This window comes from Pantherophis guttatus, chromosome 2 (assembly GCF_059756535.1).
Source record: "Pantherophis guttatus breed Tessera chromosome 2, ASM5975653v1, whole genome shotgun sequence".
Taxonomy (NCBI): domain Eukaryota; kingdom Metazoa; phylum Chordata; class Lepidosauria; order Squamata; family Colubridae; genus Pantherophis; species Pantherophis guttatus.
Genome location: NC_142064.1, coordinates 245,066,954 through 245,087,843, shown reverse-complemented (window position 1 = coordinate 245,087,843; position 20,890 = coordinate 245,066,954). Strand labels below are relative to the sequence as shown.

At 38.7% G+C, this 20,890-nt stretch overlaps 1 protein-coding gene across 4 annotated transcripts in view; it reads left to right on the top strand.

Annotated features, from left to right (window-relative positions):
• The window catches only part of PTPRG (protein tyrosine phosphatase receptor type G), a 725,247-nt gene that overhangs the window by 177,049 nt on the left and 527,308 nt on the right, over window positions 1–20,890 (top strand). For all 4 annotated transcript variants that reach the window (XM_034408792.3, XM_087883749.1, XM_034408794.3 and 1 more), the window contains exon 2: window positions 6,243–6,347. In XM_034408792.3, coding sequence (XP_034264683.2) covers window positions 6,243–6,347 — 105 coding nt within the window. The remainder of the gene's footprint in view (window positions 1–6,242; window positions 6,348–20,890) is intronic.

Sequence of the window (20,890 nt, the reverse complement as noted above, 5' to 3'; positions counted from 1 at the left end):
GGTTGTTGAATGATACCAAAATATGAGAATATTTTGCTCAGGGTTGACATGAGGGGTCCTCGGTGCTCTCTGAGCTTGCTTGTTTTCTTGCAGATATTTCATTACCCAAACTAGGTAATGCCTGGCTCAGTGGCTAAGACACTGAGCTTGTCGATTAGAAAGGTCGGCAGTTCGGCGGTTCTAATCCCTAGTACAGGTCTCCTGCATGAGCAGTGTTGTGGCCCACCAGTGGCCTGCGCGGATTGTGGCTGATCCCGACAAGGAGGATGGTGTGGTGTCGCACCAGCAGCCTGTGCAGCCAGCGCTCGAGTCGGACAGCGAGGAGGCTGAAGAGAATGTGGTGCCAGAGGCAGAGACTCAGCCAGGGCCTTCAGAACCTCCAGAGGCTCCTTCAAGTGAAGAGAGTGAAGTGGAGGAACCTCTTCTCATGCTCGAGCACACAAGGCTGCCAAAAGGCAGGAGTAGCTACTCAGGAGGAGGTCTCCTCGAGAGTAAGGCTTGGGGTTAAGTGGCCACTCCCTTAGCCTATTTAAGTTCACACAGAGATAGCAAACGTTGCTGGAAACAACATTTGGTCCTACGCAGAGCATTTTGAGAGTGAGTTTTTTGTTACAACTTGGTTTCTGGGCTGATTGCCAATCCTTATCGGACTTTGTTTAATCTCTGTAATTCATAGCAGGCTGATAAGGACATTTGTGGTTAAAGCCTGCATTTTGAAAGGGGTCTGTTTGTATTAAACGGAGTTTTTGGAGCTGTGTGTGTGTGCTACACTTCTTGGGACTCGTAGCTGGGGCAGAATAAGCAGGGGGTTGGACTAGATGACCTCCAAGGTCCCTTCCAACTCTGTAACTGTTTCGCCATCAGTGCTACCGGTAGTCTGGTTTGGGTAATTAAATGCCTGCAAGAAAACACCCAAGCTCAGAGAGCACCAAGGGACCCCTCATTGTTAAGTGGGTTACCACATGGCCTGTCTCAGTTTCATAACTGTTTTGACGACGGTCATAAAGCACATTGCCACAGTCATGAAGCGAATCATGTGGTTGTTAAAGCGAGTCACAGTCATGTGACCACAGGACACTGCTACTGGTCATAAAGGCGAGCCAGTTGCCAAACATCTGAAATGCAATCCCGTGGTCATGGGGAAGCAGTCATAACTTTGAAGTTAGGTCGTAAATAACTTTTGGGGGATCCGTTGTAACTTTGAATGGTAGTTGAGAGATCAGTTGTTAAGCAAAGACTACCTGCAGAGTTTCTACCAGAGAACTGTTGTTATGGTATTAGTAATTTTTTTTCTGGTGTTCTCTGTATACTACTGAAAAGGAATTTTGTTTGGCTTTACAGGGTAGGTATGCTTTGAATCAGTTTATTTGAAGTCAATAGATCTTCTACACGGCCCAGCTATATGTTTCTGGTTTTCTGGATTTATCTATTCCATTTCAGTATGCATTTCTTATAGCAACCCACATGAAGAAAATAGTTTAATTAGTGCGACTGACTATAAAAGACAATTCATTGAGGAACTGTCTCTTCTCTGTAATTAAAGATAATCCTTTAAATATCTATCTTCAGCTTGTTGCTTTTCTCTTTAGTATTGGGTAGGAATTGATTTAAACTTACTGTAATGAACTCAGTTTTTTTCCCCACAGATACATTTTAACAGTATAATACCAGGGTTATTTTCATCAATAAGCCACATTAGGTGGTTGACACTTAACGCATCATAGAAATACATCACAGAAATCATAGATAATATCCCCAGATAAGCATAGTCTGCTATTGCTTATATCTTTTACACAGCTATAAATTATTTTTAAAAGTTCTTGTCTACTTCCAAATGATACACCACCTTATTATGTCTCAAGATAGAGAAGGTAATTTTTCTCTCTCTCCAGGATATAGGTTGCATAAAAAATTGATGGACCCCCAAGATGGTTGGCATCTATATGTCTTTCTGAAGATCTCTTATTATCTGTAACAATACCTTTCTTGTCCCAAAGGTGCTTTTTCAAGAGGCAACTGGATTTTCTGGTTTTTCTTTGAAGACGTTTCGCTTCTCATCCAAGAAGCTCTGAAGAAGCTTTGAAGAAGCTCTGAATAAGCTTCTTGGATGAGAAGCACCTTTGGGACAACTATGGCCTGGATGACTGAGAATTTCCATAGATATTTAACTATGCAATACCTTTCTTGGCTATTTTGTTATGGTAGGAACTCCAACTCTAGACCTGCTCCTATACAACCTTTTGGAAAGTTTTGTCACTCAATTTGTTTACACTCAGAGGTCCCGTTTAACAGATTGAGCTTCTGATTGCTTTTGTGTCAGTCATGCTCAGGCTAGCACATTTATTCGTTTTTCATTGTAACAACCCATTCAGCTTTTGTATGCACTTAATGTAGGCAGTGTGTCAAGCTTCCCATTTGTCAGAGCTGTAAATCACAACTCTCCAAACACTTAACTCCTTATTTGCAAATTAGCTTACTTGACAGAAGCTCCTGGACTTAAGTCACCTCCAAAAATGGATGACTACAACGTATTCTACATGGGGTTATCCTTGAACAGCATCTTAGAGCTGCAACTGGTCCAGGGTGGGCGGTGATGGGTTCACCTTGGTATGGCCACATTACAGCTTTGTTTTGTGAGCTGTGCTGACTTCCAAGTGTGATTTAAGGTGCCTGTTGACACCTGTTGGGTAGTAATGAGTTACTTGTAGGGTAGCTTCTCTTCAATTGTTTTAGTCCATCCCATAAGTTGAAATGAAAGGCTATGGGTCCTGTGGATAAAAGATTATCACCAGGTAGGTCCCAGGTAGGCTGTTCTTTTTGTTTGCAGTAGGAAACTCCGGAACACCTTGTCCCTGCCAGCTTTTCAGAAAACCTTAAAGGCTTGGTTGTGTTCCTTGGTGTGGGGGTGAGATTGCTTTGAGGTTTTGAGATAGCATGATTTTTATTGTTGCTCTGGGTATTGCCTACAGCGGACACTTAGATGTATCTGCCATGGATTTGGGACTAAACATGTTGTTGCTTATTTTATTACTTTAATGTGTTGTTAGACACCCAGAGGTGCTGTAGGAGATGAGGGGGAGGAATCATACAAAAAGGGAAGGAAGGAAGGAAGGAAGGAAGGAAGGAAGGAAGGAAGGAGGGAGGGAGGGAAGGAAGGAAGGAAGGAAGGGCCTCTTTATTGCAGACACAATTGAAAAAATAAATGTACAAATTTATCTCTTGCTTTACCATTGCCTTTAGACTTTTGCTGACTTGTTGATTCTTGCTAACTTGGAAGTCACTGGTTTCTGCTTCACCAGCTTTATTCCTTGCACCATCTCTTTCCCTGCTTCCTTCTTTTTCTCCCCTTCTGATTCTCCCCTTCCCTCCTTTTAATAGGGTGCGGTTGCAGGATATTCTCTGCCCCCTTCCCATTTTTTTCCCCATTGTCTGGAACTGGAGAAATATCCACCTTTTCAATTTTCTTCATCCTTCCCTTTTCCCAACATGAAACAGCAAGAATGGGAGGAATTTAGGTTTCTTCTCTTCATTTATTAGGAACTTCTCTCATTCTGGAACTCTCACTCCTACCTTTGGGTAGGAAACTTGTCTTGAACGAAGTTTCTCTGCCCTTGTTCTCTTCAAACAAGTGTCCCTTTCTGCCAGAATGTGAATTCCTGGCAGGAACTGAACGTTGATTGATCAGTTTGTAGATGGAAGTCAAAGGAGATGTAGCCCGTGAAATTGTTTGCCAAGAATTAACACTATCTCAGTAGCTCTTCTAATGAAGCCACTATTCCTACATGACCCTCCTCTACTGATAAGCTAACATGCATTCTAACTCAGATTCTTCCATCCCCACCTTAGATTGGGGGCGAATGGCTCACAAGTGTGCAAGGGGTTTTCCAAGACCAAGAGGGGAACGTAGAAAATGATTTTTAAAAGATAGCTGGAAACCGTGGGTCCATAGGCCACAGGGCTGATTTGTACAATTATGAGAATTGTCCAGTGTTCTTGAAATCTCTTATCTGCCTAGATAGAAATGCATAAGGGAGTAATCTGAAGAAGGACGGATATGATATATCCTGGGGTTCTTTCCGAAGCCGAAGGCCAATAGAGTGCTTCTGGTAGGAGGCTGTGGTGTTGATATAAAAGGCAAAGTTGAGCTGTAATTAGGCCACTGGGATAGCAGAGGGTCAATAGGTATTTGGAAGCAGAGATGTGTGGTAGTAAAATGTATCCTGAGACAAAGGCACCTGAGTGGAAGCATGACTTGAGTTAATATAAACAAACCTAGTCATAGCTAAAAAAAAAAATCAGGCCAGTTCTCATGATGATAATTTACATAGCAACAAAGGGTACTTACTTACTTACTTACTTACTTACTTACTTACTTACTTACTTATTATATAACCAACTTCTTAACCCTCCATCTCCTTCATAGAGGGGCTCTGGGTGATATACAGTTTAATCAGTATAATAAAGCATCTAAGGTGGCATTGCTCCATCTGACGTTTTCTTTCTTTTAAGAATCTTCTTTCCAGGCAATGGTATCTTGCTTTTTTTGGGGGGGGGGGGTGTCAGATTTTACAAGGTGCAGCCACTTTCTTTCTTCTGCATTATTTTGAATTTTTTGACGATCAGATGAATCTTCTTGTTGCCCTTTCCAGGCAGAAGCCCTTTCTGGAGACAAAAGATTATTAAGAACTGTATAAATTAGGTTCTTAGAGCACAGGTGCACAAGAAGTAATAAGGACTGTTTTGTGCTGACCACAGGAAGCAAAAGAGGAAACAAAAGAAAACCAGTAGTATTCTTATTAAGAGAACACTGTATACCAACGGAAGCTTTACAAAATAATGAGCAAACTTTGGAGTTTCCAAACCATGTGTGTGTGTATTTGTGTGAGAGGGAGGGAGGGAGGGAGGGAGGGAGAGAGAGAGAGAGAGTTTCATGTTCAAACTACACGGGCAGGAGGTAACATGTCTGTGAAAATAATCTCCAGATGATACCATAGTTCATTATTCCAGTTTCTGGAAATATGATATATTCTATGGTGGGCTGCCAATTTGCTTCCAGGTCCAATTCAAGGTGTTGTTTGTCACATTTAAAACTCTACATGGCCTGGGACTAGGTCATTTGAAGGACTGTCTTTTCCAATCATACTGTATCTACTTGACAGGGAATGTTATGAGTCCCATCTCTTAAATAAGTCCATCTAGTCTAGTGAGACCAATAAGGAGGACCTTGTCGATGGTGGCTCCCTTCCTGTTGTAACATCATTCTTGCAGAGATAAGATTGACCCCAACTTTGACACTCTCTCAAAGGGCCCTGACATTCTTCCAACAGGCTTGGGGACCCAGAAGTGATATGAAGCCCATAAAATGGTTGGCCTGATTGTTGTTGCCAAGGCTGTGGTAGAGGTTTATTGGCTTCTGTATTGAGGTTTTATTTTTGTAAGCTGCAGGGAGTTACTGTAAATAAGTTGGGTAGTCTTATAAATTTTCTCATAAATAAACAAAATACCCATGTTGGAAACACATAGCATCTCTCTTCTGATTTCTAAGGCCACTGCCCATAACATCTTGAAAATTTGTGGCTTAGAAAACAATTTGGTTCAATAGGCTGAGCAGAATTGATGGCTTTGCTACATGTCACCCTGCAACCCCTTTGATTGAATGTTGGTTCTTCTGTTCAGGTGGCAGTGGCCAGGTGAATTCTCCTTACCTTTATTGGTGCAATAGTTGCTGATTTATTTACCTGCATCAGCCTAATTTGGGGAAGGTATGATCTTACCAGTAAACAAGGAAGCAGAGGACAAAGGTTGGGGGAAGCAGTTCTATCATACAGATGATGAATTCCTCAATATAAAATTATAGTGCCTTAACCTGTGTATTTTTCAGTGGCACAGAGGTTGCTGATCAAATCATTTTTAATAATATGTCTATGGAGAAGATGTTTCGCTTCTCATTCAAGAACAGGGGTGTCAAACTCGCGTTGTCATGACATCATCATGTGACATATTGGGACTTTTTTCTCCTTCACTAAACCGGGGTTTGGGCGTGGCCAGTGCGTGACGCATCTGGCCCATGGGCCGGGAGTTTGACAGCCCTGTTCAAGAAGCTTCTTCAGCTCTGACTGGATGGTGAGGAATAGAAACATGGCATACCATATTTAATAATAGCTATGCAATTTAATTTTCTATATGGGATTGTCACTTGGCTAATTGCCTCTGCTTTTCCCTCTTCTTCTCCTCCTCCCTAGCTTTGACTGAAGGTTATGATGGCCCCCTGCATGAAAGTCGACACGGCAATTTGGTGCAGATCCGGAGGCGGAAGGCATCTGGGGATCTTTACTGGGCATATTCAGGTGAGTTGGGCTGGACAAGAAAATACCTCAGGTGAAAAAAACTGGGGCAGCTTTTCAGGTAGCTCATTAACTGTGAAATGTTTGCTTGATGGAAAATAACACTTGCCATCTTGAGGACCAATGTTGCTATTAGTTAGTGTGAAACATCACCTTAGGCAGCTGGTTTTGAATATCCTGAAAGGGCAGCCAGTGATTAACTTAGTCTATTGTTGTTGTTGTTGTTGTTGTTGTTACATTGGTGCTGTTTGGGAAACAAAGACTTGTGAAATTCTCGGTCTCAGGCACAAACATAACTTGGTTAGCCTTAGATACCATGGACCTTGACTGGGGGAATGTGCACACAGATAACATTTGGTGTTACTTCTCAGGCATAGGGGTGCCAGAGGGGGGCACAGAGACAAGATGACGGACACAACTGCACGGTCAGAGTTCTCTCCCCTTTATTATATGTGATGCATATGCAGCACACGTATGAAGGGAGCGGGGCTTCGATCCTGCAATCCACAGTCACCATCTGTGGATGCCCGTACTGAAGCAACAAAATGTCCTGGAGATGTTGATTTGGTGGCTGCCATTTCTGGGGCCACAGAGAAAAGTGACACTTGCCTTGGAATTTGAACAAATGAAATTCAGCTGCCTAGAACATTGTACTTCAGTTCAACAGTATTGCTGAAAGTCTTTCCGGGAACGGCTCATTTTTGGTATTGCTTCTCAGATTATTTTTCCACTTCTGCTGATTTATATAATAGTTTAAAAATGTGAGTAAAGTATTTTGACATTTGCTGTTCTTTTTCTTTTTTCTTTTTGTCAGCGTAGCGTATCTTGATTGTGCTTTTGAAGGTCCTTGCCCTTTACTCTCCATGGTTTATACTTAAGACGATTATTACTCTGTGAAAAGAGAATATTCTTTGTCTCTAATGGATTTCAAGTTCAGAGTGCCTTAGCCTGAGTTTTATTATCAGTCAGTCTCTTTTTTCCCCATCATGCTTATTATATTGCTGTCATTGTTATCCCCAACTATGGCCCTTTCAGACCCTTATCCTTACAATGGGCTTGTGGTTGCGATTATTTGTAATGAAAAACAGGTTGAAAGATTTAGAAACAAATGAATGAAACCAATAGGCCTTTGCTTTCATTTTTTTTTAGTCCTATGTAACTTCTGTGTTCTTTATCCTTCCAGGTTCCAGGCATTAAATGTATCATTATTTGTTAACTATGTTGTTTTGGTACTGCCAGAAACTGTATCAGGAATAAATGTCTAGGGAGATTCTCACTCCTCCAGGTCATAGTTGTTTCCAAAGTGCTTTTTTTTTTTTTTTAAAGGCAACTAACTGGACTGTTTTTTGAGAAAGAAGATGTCTCACTTCTGATCTAAGAAACTTCATCAGTTGTGATCTATCCCCCCACCATATAGTCACAACTGATGAAGCTTCTTAGATGAGAAGCAAAACATCTTCTTCGTCAAAAACCAGTCCAGCTGCCTTTTTAAATAAAGCAGTTTTGAAATATATTGGAGTAAGCAGTCTGAGGCCATCCACGTATTTGGGGCAATCCCTCCTAGCAGTTGTACTCATCATGGAGGCTAACAAGAACTATAGACCAGCACATTAGTAGTTCTGATTCATGTGGCACTATTTTTTTAAAAAAACGACATAGAATTTCTGTAGTTGCTGCTGTGCAAAATTAAAAATTGACATTGGGCAGACAAGGGGTGTGTGGTGAGATTATCAGAGGTTGCAAAGATTTGCGGAGGAATTACATCCTTCTTCTGAGGTCCTATTAAGTTGTATAGTTTGCTGTAATTTGCTTTTTTGGTCAGGGTTACGATTAGCGGAGGAATATTCTGCTGTGTAGCAGATGGCAGTCTTTTTTCTTTTTTTTTTAATTTGAATGCAGAGTTTGGAAGCAATGCAAGGCTAGACATGGCTGCTACTTAGATGAGAGGTTACTAAGACAGCCTAAAAGTTAAAAGTTGAAACAACTTTTCCCAGGAGAAAATACTAGCAAGACAACTACATAGCCAAGATTCTTATACAGTACTCGTATAGTGACTGCAATTGGTTCCTACGAAATGGTCACCAGATAACATGGTCGGTAAACCAACCATTGGAGGGATGCAGTGGCTCAGTGGCTAAGATGCTGAGCTTGTCGATCAGAAGGTCACTAGTTTAGCGGTTCAAATCCCTAGTGCTGTGTAACAGAGTGAGCTCCCGTTACTTGTCCCAGCTTCTGCCAACCTAGCAGTTCGAAAGCATGTAAAAAATGCAAGTAGGAAAAATAGGGACCACTTTGGTGGGAAGGTAACAGTGCTCCGTGCACCTTTGGCGTTTAGTCATGCCGGCCACATGACCACGGAGACGTCTTTGGACAGCGCTGGCTCTTCGGCTTAGAAACAGAGATGAGCACCGCCCCCTAGAGCCAGAAATGACTAGCACGCATGTGCAGGGGAACCTTTACCTTTACCTTTAAACCAACCATGTGGCTGTTTGCGGCCATCTCATTCAGATAAGAATTTTATTCTTGCTGCAGTTGTCTTGTGCCTGACCCATATTTCATCTTTTTGTGCTCCATCACAGGATGAAGAGATTGTCCAAACTATTTCTTCCTGTGCTACTTTCTTTGGAGCACTTCTCTACAAAGTGCTTACCACAAATTAACAAGCTCAGCTCTGTAATCTTAATTAGTTAACTAGAAACTTCCTGCCGTAGAGACTAACCAGACATTAAGCAGTTTCATATGGAAGGCTTTTATAGTCAAAATGCCATATTGTTCCAAAAATAAATTTTTTAGTTACCATTTGTTGATCATTGTAGAAACATAGATAATTGATGGCAAAAATGGCCTCGTGGTCCATCGAGTTTGTTCTTTGAACTTCTTTGCTTTTTTGTTTTCTTTTGTTTCTTTACTTATTATGCATACTTATTATTTTTATATTTTATTAATTTTTTTATGTTTAATTTTTGTCAGATGATGGGCATATGTTTATTCCAAGCAAGTTTAAACTCATTTATTATATTGGAGAAGAGTCCTCCATTCCTCTACCTGCAATAAAATTCCTTATGCCACCAGACTCCAAATTTTGGGCTTAGACAATTTAGAACTATGCCGACTTCAGTCTGACCTAAGCATAGTACATAAAATTATCTGCCACAGTGTCCTACCTGTCAATGACTACTTCAGCTTCAACCACAACAGTACATGAACAAATAATAGATACAAACTCAAGGTAAACCACTCCAAACTCGATTGCAGAAAATACGACTTCACTAACAGAGTGGTCAATGCCTGGAATGCACTACCTGACTCTGTAGTTTCTTCCCCCAACCCCCAAAACTTTAACCTTAGACTGCCTACTGTTGACCTTACCCCATTCCTAAGAGGTCTGTAAGGGGCATGCATAAGTGCACCAGAGTGCTTACCGTCCCTGTCCTAATATTCCTTTTTACTTTCATGTATTCAGATTATGTTTATACTTTTACCTGTTATTTTATATATGCTTGACAAAATAAATAAATAAATAAAGTTGCTGAACAAGCGCCACCTAGTTACCAGGAGTGGAATTTCAGTCAAAGCATCTTTGCCTTTCAGTTTAGGGATGAGATCATTAAAAACCTTCCTCCAGACTTAGTCCTCCCTTTCAATGGGCTAATTTTGAAAGCTTCTTAAATTAATTAATAATAACTCCCTAATAAATCCAAAAAGGAAAGAGTAGTTAGTGGGTTTAGTTTAATGTTTATTGCTTTGGATGTAAGGGAAAATTGTTACGAATTTACTGAAGAATCTTTGATTTTGACATGTTAAGGAAGGAAGTGGTGGGGACGGGACACATATTTGTGCTCATCTTATTAACCAAAAAGAGATTACATCTGAACTGAGTGGGTGCATAATTAAGCAGAAATTGTACATCTTTTATTCATTTGTGAGACTGTTGTTGTACACTTGGCAAAGTTGAATGTTTGTCCTTAATAAATCAGTAAGGTATATTTGTCACCTCGTGGTGACAGTTTTTTTTTTTTAAAAAAATTCATTCCACCCTCAATAAAGAAAATGGATTAAATAGGACAGTATTTTATATTCTTATCTCTGTGTTTCAAGTAGAGCAGCTATTTAAAAATAAAATAGCTCTTCGCTAATTATAGTTTGTTTAATCTTATATTAACGTATTTGAAAATTATGTCTGACTTTTTATCTATACCAGCCTTAAATATAGCATAAAGTTGATCCACCCTATAAAGCAAGAGAATCAAGCTGCCTGAGACATTTCAAAATAAAAAATTTCAGCCCCCTAAAAAAAGGAGAGTTATTAGGTATTCCAAGAAGGGCTTGTAGTAGTATGGTTTTGCTTCACCAAAATATCTTGCACTTGGTTTACGTCAATCAAATTCTGTATCCACTCATTATTGTGTTATAATGTGTTCATATGAAAAATGCCTCTGCAAGAGCATGGACCTCAGCACTTTAAAGATTAATGCAAGCATAAACAATTGAGCATGGAAACAAATTGCTAACTAATGTAAGTTGATTCAGGACTGATGTTGCTTTATTCTTACAAGCATTCTGGCAGGGAGTTTCTAATTGTCGGTTTCTAATTGCCAATGGTGACAGTTGTACAGAGAATCCTCATTTAGTGACTTCCTCATACACCAGCCCTTCACAGACACCATGGTGATGGAAAAATAACTTTTTAAAAAAAAATTTGATTTATATGCTGTCCTCTGGAGACTCAGGGCGGCTTACAATGCGTTAAGCAATAGCCTTCATACTTTTGTATATTTATACAAAGTCAGCTTATTGCCCCCACAATCTGGGTCCTCAATTTACCTACCTTAGAAAGGATGGAAGGCTGAGTCAACCTTGAGCCTAGTGAGATTCGAACTTACAGTAATTGCAGACAGCTAGTGTTAATCACAATGCTATTAGTCTGCTGAGCCACCAGGCCGGTTCTTTGCAGCCAATCCTCGCATTTATGATCTTCCCAGGTCTGGGAAGCAAAGGAAAGCTGAAGTATGATTTAAGCATCTAGCTTTACAACCGAATTACCACTGTCCATTGCGGTCACTAAATGAGGACTACCTGTATGGAGGTTCTCTAAGGTATTTCTAAAATGTTCTAAAGAATTCTTTATGTGGACAGTTAAAAGCTGGAAGGTTGCAATACCGAACCTTAATCTTCTCTACCCAGATCTTTACATATTGATTGCTGCTCATTTCATCCATATTAATGTGTTTTGTATGTTGTTTTATTCAATACAACCCGATCATGTTAAGCGCCAAAAAGGTATTAAATTCTACATAATCAAACACAGGCAAGCATTCAAATGTTTGTGCAGGTGTAAGCTTATAGGAGACATTATATTGTTGCATTTTGTTGTTTAGATCAGGGGGTGTCAAACTGGCACCCCTTGGGCCAGATGTGGTGGTAACGTGATGTGGCGAGTTTGACACCTGTGAGTTAGATGCATGCTTATATGAACAGAGAGACAATGCAAGAGCAGAATTTCGGATGATGGCAGGGTAGAAATAAGTCCAGAGGGAAAAGTTAAGAAGTTTTAGAAAGAAAGGTGAAAAATAGTTGTCCTAAACACCTTAGCCATATCTTCCCCGGGATGTAGACTGGTGCAGATGATCTGTGAAAGTATGAAAGCTCATGGTACAAAATGACTCCCCATTATTTGTGTGAGATCAGTTTATGACAGATTTTCTAAGAGACATGAAGAAACAAGTCTAATATCTCTGTGACCTCTAGCAAACTTGGCTAATGTCAAGAAAGGTAAGCAGCAGCAGAGACGTCTGATTAACCCTGGTGGATCATCAGAAAATGCCAGGAGGGTAGGCTAGAGTGTATCTGGCCCTCAGTGTGGAAGGGATTGCCCCTCTCGAATTGGCCTTTTTAGTCACACTAGATGCTGTTTTAGGACCTCTTTCAAGAGCACGATACCATAGTCTTTTGAGACTGAAGATTGCCAATGAGGCTAGAGTGGGAAAATGAGGGGAAAAAATCCCTGTAGAAGGACACAGACAAACCACTTTTGTTTAATTGCTGAGAAAACAACTTGGATGTGAAATTGGTTTGGCTTGAGGGAATCTTCCCTTTTCTTTTTTAGAAATAAGGAATCACAATATATCCATAAGGCATGGAAAGGGAGAGTAGAGAGAAAGAAAGGACCGCCCTTCTATTAAGTTCTAATTAAGAAATATCCATTATGTAAAACATTATCTAGAGAAGGTTACAGAACATTTTTACTGTAAAGACGGTACAGAAAATTCTCTACTTGTGTTCCCCTTAAACAATGCTATTTTGGAATACCATTTTGATTTTATGTTTTTCTTTACCTGAAGTTATAAGTTTAGTTACTATTTTAATGCTGTGTCTTCTAAAAACAGCATTAAAAAAAAGAGAATATCATAGTTTAAGAGACATTGACGCTGTTGCTATAAAAGTTAAGACACCTTCCCATTGTCTAAGCAATATATGAACCTCTAGTTCTTCATTCCACTCATTTCTTAATATCTGCATATCAAACTGATTTATTCATAACAAATATCTGTAGAAACAAAGAGTAGATTTTTTTTTTTTTTAAGATTTAAAGGACAAGTACAGTTAGTCCTCAAATTACAACAGTTTGTTTAGTGGACGTTAAAAGTTACAACAGCACTGAAAAATGTGACATGGCCATTTTTCGCAGTTACAACCTTTCCAGCATCCCCATGATCATGTGATCAACATTCAGATGGTTGGCAACTGGTTCATATTTATGACCGTTGCTGTATCCCACGATCATGTGATCACCTTTTGCGACCTTCTGACAAGCAAAGTCAATGGGGAAGCCAGATTCACTTAACAACCGGGTTACTAACTTATCAACTGCAGTGATTCGCTTAACAATTGAGGCAAGAAAGGTCGTAAAATGGGGTAAAATTTACTTAACAAATGCCTCACTTAACAACATAAATTTTGGGCTCAATTGTGGTCATAAGTCGAGGACTACCTGTTATTTCTGGTGTCTCAGAAGCTGAAAATGCTGCTGGCCTATCTTGCGCGATACATACCACCCTTTAGCATTAGCCGTATATTGAAAGCAAGCAGGGATCATCGTGACCATTGTTTAATTGTGCTAACCAAATGCTCTGGGATGAAACAGCAAGTGAGTTCAAGGGGTAATGAATCCATTTTCAATTATATTCTGTGTTTTCAATTATATTCTGTGTGATGTAGAACAAAATGAAGTATGGTGTAGGCAGTAGCTGGATTTTTGCTTCAGGGACCAAAATGTCTTCAGCAAACTATGCAAACAAGAAAGCAATAATCAAAATAGAATAAACATGATTCCATGGGTGGGAAAGGATAATGGTAGTTTTTGAGTTATGACTGTAATTGAGCATCTTGGTAGTCCTAGACAGTCATAAAGCTGTGACTGACCCAATTTTAGGACCTTTTTTGCAGGAGCCAATAAGTGAATGCCATTAAGTGAACCAATGGTTTGCTATGGGCCTGTTTTGCTTAAAACCAGAAGTAAATGACACTGCAAATGTTCATAAATTTGGTCCGATTGCCAAATGCCATCATATAATTGTTCAGAGGAGTGACTATCAGAACTTCAAACCCAGGTTATAAGTACCCCCCCATGTAAGTCTGTTGTAGCTTTGACCAATTGCTAAGGAACTGATTGTAAATCAAGGACTATCTGCACAAACTCAGTTCTTTTTTTCACGTGCTGCATTGCTCCATCTCATCTTCATTTTATTTTCAGTTCAGGTGTGCCACACCTCAGCTTTGCCCAGTGATGTATTGAGAAAAATATTCTTATAATTTTGATTGTTGGCTTTTGATTAAGGAACCTTTAGAGATGTAGTCAAGAGACACCCTACCTTTCAACCTTATGGGTTTTGTCTCACCAGCCATCCTATATCCTGCCATCATCCTGCTCATTTTATCTTCTTTATTTATTCATGCTAACTGAATTTATAACTGAAAGAATTTATCTATGTGTTGTGAATCTGATTGTCTAAACAAATCTTGCTTTCATGCTGTATATTAAGTAACATATGGCAATTGAGAGTGTCTAGACATTGGGGAAAAAATAAGAAAAATCTAGACTACAGGTGCTTAAATTCTGTAGAAACGAATAAGATGTACTTCACTCTTCCTTGGAACTGTGCCCATTGTCAACATAAATCTATATTACTCCTTAAATATGTCTTGCTTTACAAAAATTACACACCGAAGCAAAAGCCACAATTTAAGTAAATAAACAGTTGATTCATTATCAGAATGAACATAGAATCTTAAATAATGAATGTCATATTTATTTAGCTTTTATTACTGAAAAAGTGTCTGGAAGATTCATGTCAGCTTTTTTAAAGGAAAAAAAAAATGGCTATACAAAGGATTTAATCATTCATTTCAAAATTGTTTTAAATGGTTTGCAATCCTGGATGTTTTATTGCTGTTTGGGGCTGTATATTATTAACTCTGTATTTGGGTAGGATTCTTCTGTTTCAGCATTTAAACGGTTTTGAATTTTACTTCATAACTGATTCCTCCTCCCAGTTCAAACAGAAAAATATTCTCTATGCTACTTTTTTAGAAATCTGCAATTGAGCTGAATAGTTTTTCGTAGCTGTGCTATTCTTTTGTCTGTTGACTAGTTCAGGCTTTATAGAGCCTGGGGAAAAACTGTTTTCTTTGTTTCACAAAGCATTGATAGAAAACTCTGTTGTTTATTTAATCAAATATGCTTCCACTTGCCTACTGTTGCCTAATTGGAACCATATTCATTACTTACTATTTTTTGATCCTTTAAAAACAGCAATAATATTCGAAGCATGAGAGAGATGTTTATCAATTCTTGCCAAGGAAACAAGACACAATTTATTTTATCTAGGTGTCGGGAAAGAGCAGCAACTTGAAATGGCCTTTATAAAAATGATGGTGTTCGTTTTGTAATAATAATAGCATTCAAACAGCATAATAATCGTTCTAATGGAAACATTTTAACAGTTGTCAGTACAGTTGCATATAGTTCATATGTCGCTCTACAGAACTGTCCATGGGAGATGTGAATGAGGTAAATAAATCACAGGCAATGTTTTAGTTCATACATTGGGTATCCATTAGCCATTCTTAGAAAAAAAAATTAAAACATGTTTACAATTAAATTAAACAGATACTTTTAAAAGGACGCTATCAATAATAATTTCTATTTTGAATAGAAAGTCCGTTATTCTAGCAGCGTTGGTAACATATTCTCAACATTTCAACATAACCTGACATTGTTTTTTTTCTTCTTCTTGTCTATGGCTTTTAAATATTATATTTTTCTTGCCTATGGCTTTTAAATGTCATAGATATATTTATAATAATATAAATATAAATGTTATATTTATATTACTATAAATATTATTATATTTGAAAAGAGAAGGCTGAAGAATCCATCAAGCCAAGTTTGACTCCTCATGACTTCAGGAATATAATGATTGAAGATTTTTCTCAGCATAGAAGATATATGCTTGTTTGGAATGCTTTTTCATTTTGTGATCTAGCCTGCACCTTCCTGTGGTACAGGGACCATCCTGTCCAACTATTAACTGGCCTCAATAGATATTGAGCAGATCGTGTCAATCTGATAGTGCTAGCTTCTGTGATCTCAAAAAAGGTTGCGAAGAGTATGGTTGGAGGAAGCTATTTCCTTTCATTAGAGATGTGATGGGTACAGTGAAAAGCTAGACAATGTAAAGGTGGGAAAGCTGAAAGGTTGGAAGGATTTTCCGGTTATCATTATCTATACAGTGACCAAGAAAGGAAATATTAACCAAATCAATGGGTTTTATTTGATGTATCCTTCAAAAAAACCATATGGAATAGACTTCAGAATGGAATATTCTCTGGAATGTTGCATTTAGAGTTCAAAAGCTCTCTTTGGGATGAGTTATGTCTGGTTTTATTCACTGACCCAGGAACCAAAGAGGTAACTTAAGAGAGTTGAGTGAAAACACAGTATATGTAGGAGAAGAAGAGACAGAATGGAAAGTGGAGTTAAATGTGTCATTGTTTTGGAATCAGTGCATGTTACAAAAGACCTCAGTTGCCCGTGAATTCCTTTGACCCTTATCTAACTCCAGTTTAGCTTTGTCTCTTAGTTGACTAGATTATTGCTACTAGAGGTAGCAATAATAAACTCTTCTGTGCTTTAAAGTCAGCAAAATGCTCCTGGTTATTTGCACTTGAAGCTATAACATTTTGTGATTGGACAAAACTGGATGAAATGATACTATTTGATTGATAGTGGTTTAGAATACTGTTAACAATCACTCTGGTGTAATAAATTTGGCACGTACAATTTTGTACATGCCAAATTTGCATGTACTTGTACGTATGAAGAAGTTATAAGGGCAACAAAGCTGATAAAAATTGCAGTTAAAATTGTTAAGAGCAATATCTGTAATGGAATGCATGGGTGAAATTGAGGAAAGGGTAAGAAAGAATACTGCTTGGGAAACAATCAGATAAGAGGGGCAGTAGCCCCCAGTTGCTTAATGGTCAGAGAAAGAAATGAAGGAAGGACCAGCTCTAATGGATCAAGCAGTTAAAAGTGGGGAAGGAAGTTTGTACTTTCAAGGCTCGCAAGATTCTGTTAATGGAGCTTTCCAATAAAGTTGATTTAGTGCCTCTATTCATGTTTCCTGTCTGGTCTTTCAAGTCTGGAAGTACAAAGTCCCCGCCCTCCACTTTTCATTGCTTGTGGGTACTTTCTTAGTTTATTTCTCTTGCTGTTATGTGATTGTGGGCTCCTTCTCTTCTTGTTTGATTGTTTGCTATGCAGCATCTCTTCTTTCCTTAAGGTCACCTGTGCATTCCATTACAATATCTGTCAGGGTTCCAAGTAATAGATCCATTGCAAGCAAGAATTCTGAGTCAGGTAGATTCCTCAAAGAATAGCTTTATTGGAAATATCATATTGGCACATATCTGGTGAAAACCAACTCTGATTTCACCTAATTAAAAGTAAAAGTTTTTCCATCAAACCCAAACAATCAGTCATATGGCCCAATCATGGCAGCGTCCGCAGGTCTGGTGATATCACTCCCCCTTCCTCCGGCCAGGTGTGAGAACATCCTTGGTTCCCAGGGGAAAGTATTTTATTTTGACTACACAGTCCCAGCTATCTCTAATCCCCCTTCCCTATCTACACTGAAGCTCCAAGATGGCTTTGGCCAGGTCAGCTTCAGAGTTGACAATATCTGAATGTTTTATGAAATAATCTAGGATTTCCCCACTCCCATGAAAAAGGTCCTTTGTAAGAGTCTAACCAACAAGGATTTTTCTGATGGCTTATTGTAGGACCCCATGTATTGATTGATAGATTGATTCTATGATTAATTGGTTGAGTGATGTTAGGTTAGGCTTGACTTTTGGTTGCTATGAACAAATGTTAACCAACTTGATCCGACCCTGAATGTAGTCTGTAGCTCATTCCAGTGATCTCCTTGATTCTCCCCATCCACCTTATCCAATGTTTTTTCTTTCTACTTCCCTCAACCCTTGCCAAGAATAGTTGCTACTTTTGTAGTCTGTCTTTCAGTCCTGTCATAATCCTGAAATATGTGAGTTTCTGTCTCTTGGTTATCACTTCAAGGAAGCCGTCAGTCTTTATTTTGGACCAGGGTCAATAATTCCCTTCCTCTTGGAGTGCATGAATTATTGGTAACCCTTTCCAAGCCCAATTCTCAGATGTTTATCTCCATCTTATCCCACTATGATTATACTTTAATCCTATTTAGTGAAATTGCAGAGTTACTGGCCTTTTGTCAGTAATGCTTTTCAAACCTTCTCTCCCCAAAGGTTAAGTTGTTCACATTCAGATACCAATTGTAATCATACATATTAGGTGACAGCGTAACCTGGAATTGGAGTATTATCTGTATTTGCATTAATCTTCCCTCTTTTACATCTTCAATTGCAGGGCAAATAACAAGTGAGAGAGACTTTAGTTTCAGTTGTAAATGTCACGTTCCTTCCTATGATAAAGATTTGTTCTAGACGAAGCATTACAAATGGATAAAATCCTCAGTCTTCAGGGTCAGTGACTTAGTATGAAAATATATGGGTGGGATTCGGTGAAGAATACCACCACCCACAACAAAAGCAATTGCATAACGTCTACACCAGTGGTGAGTTTCTACCGGTTCACCCCGGTTCAAGTGAACCAGTAGTGGTGGTGGCGGGAGGCTCTGCCCAGTTGCCCGGATGTCATCACAGACACTCTGCGCATGTGCAGAAGGTTTTGTGCAAGCACAGAAGCGGCGCGCCCATGCTTCCGATTCCAAACCGATAGTGAAGGTAAGTGGAACCTACTACTGCTTTACACAGAGATAATCAGAAATTAGCAAATATCTATTTAGGGTTGGGATGTGGAGATTTCTTTCTACAGGGCAGAAAATTGCAGAGAAATACAACCAGGTTTCCAGGATAGAGAATTTTTTTTTCCTGCAATGCTAAATATTTTTTAATTGTTATTTATACTAATAAATACTAATGTACTCTCTGATAATAATTTCATTTTTTTTCTTTGAGAATGTTGCACTGTAAAGTGAATGACGTTTAGAAAGATATTCTTGCTTCTTGCCTTCAAATATCCTTGCAGAAACTAACGAAATACTCTTGTGCCTTGGTGGTAGATATTCAAAGCTGAAGAGCTCAAAGAGAATGCTAATTAGATTAATGCTCATTTTAATAGGGAATTGAACATATTGTCTTGTCTGGTATACATCTGCAGAGAAAAGCTGGTCATAGTATCTTTTCCCACCAGCATTTCATATTAAATGTCTACTTTCCTATAAAGGCATTGAATAAATTTTGATGTTGTGAATCTTAATGTTGTAAGCTGCCTGGAGTACATGTGTGTGAGCTGGTAAACTGGTTTAATAAATAAAATAAGTCAAATTGACCATAGCTGCCTTCTTCATGACATGGAACAATAAGGAGCAATTTCTTGACCATAACAGCTATGAAGGAAGCAGTAGATCAACCTGCCTTTAGAGTCATGGATGCTCCATTACTAGACGTTTTCATGCAGGCAATTACTTGTCTGAAATGGTCCGAGGATATTTGTAGTGGGAAGAGAGTTAGACTAGAAGATCTCCAAAATCCTACTCAGCCTTGGGATTCTATTATTCATCTTCCTGTTCCTTGTTGGCAAATAAATTATTGTAGCATATAATATAATAACAAAGAGAATGGTAGCCCATGCAGTTGGACAAGAAAGTTGTTTTCATACCACTGACAAGGAACCTTGAAATTTCCAGCACCAGCCCTATATCTCAATACTATTTATATGTTTGACTTTTTCTTTCTTTTTGTTTTTACTCTTACTTGGTTGGGATGGTCTGCAGAAATGATTAGCAAAATATGAGCTATAGAACTCACTGTTTGGGGCAGAACTGAAGGAATACCTTCCTAAGGAGGCATGGCCAAAGATTAAAACAGGTGCAGATATAACTTAAATAGATGGATTTGGTGAAGCTGTAGAAAACCGATTACTAAACGAGCTATAAAGATTTACTTTGTGATTCTGACTTGGAGGAAACAAGATTGGCTTGGTCCAAGAATAGCAGAATGGATAATTCATTGACTTTTTTTCTTAATTGGACATTAGATTAACTTTGTTTTGTTTTCCTATTCACTATTAATAAATTAAATAATCGCAATAGTCATTCAGTGCTTTGGGATTTCATAATAATAACCGTTCTTATTTGTGACGGTAATTCTTTTATTCTGTTGGTCTATCTAATTCATCTGCTTAATTTGTCAGTGCCACATATATAACTTTTATTAACTAAAGTGTCTAAATGTCTTGCATCTTTAATGCCTTACTTATGATAAAAGGGCCTTTTGCATTTTCAGTAACTGAATGGGTAAAGATCTCCTTATTTCTTTAAGGCCGCGTACAAAGAGCATGACTAATGCTTCTGATGAACAAAAGCTCATCGCCGCAAGAATTTACACAGGTCATCAGTTCTTTTATCCCAGCATTCTGGGCATTGCTCAATGTTAAATAGTGAGATAACATATGAAATGAGATATTTCATATGAGAGCTAGTTTTGTCTAGAATGAAGGCACTATCTAGATTCTAGAAGCCATGAGATTGTGAGTTCTAGTCCTGCTTTAGGCATGAAAGCCAACTGGGTGATTTTGGGCCAATCACCAGAAGAGTGAATTCTAATCCCACTTTAGATATGGAAGTCATCTTGGTGATTTTGGGCCAATCACCAGAAGAGTGAGTTCTAGTCCTGCCTTAGGCATGAAAGCACTGGGTGACTTTGGGCCAATCACTCTCTCTCAGTCTAGACCACCTCAAAAGGTGGTTGTGGTAGTAGCAGTAGTAGAAAGGTATTTTAGCTATCTTGAATTGTTTATAAAAATAATAATAAAGGTGGGTTACAAAATAACCAGAACAAATACTCAATCAGAATATCCTGAGATTGGTGCATTTCAGGCACCATGAAATGTTTCATGTGTTCCGGTGATAACAATGGGAATCCCA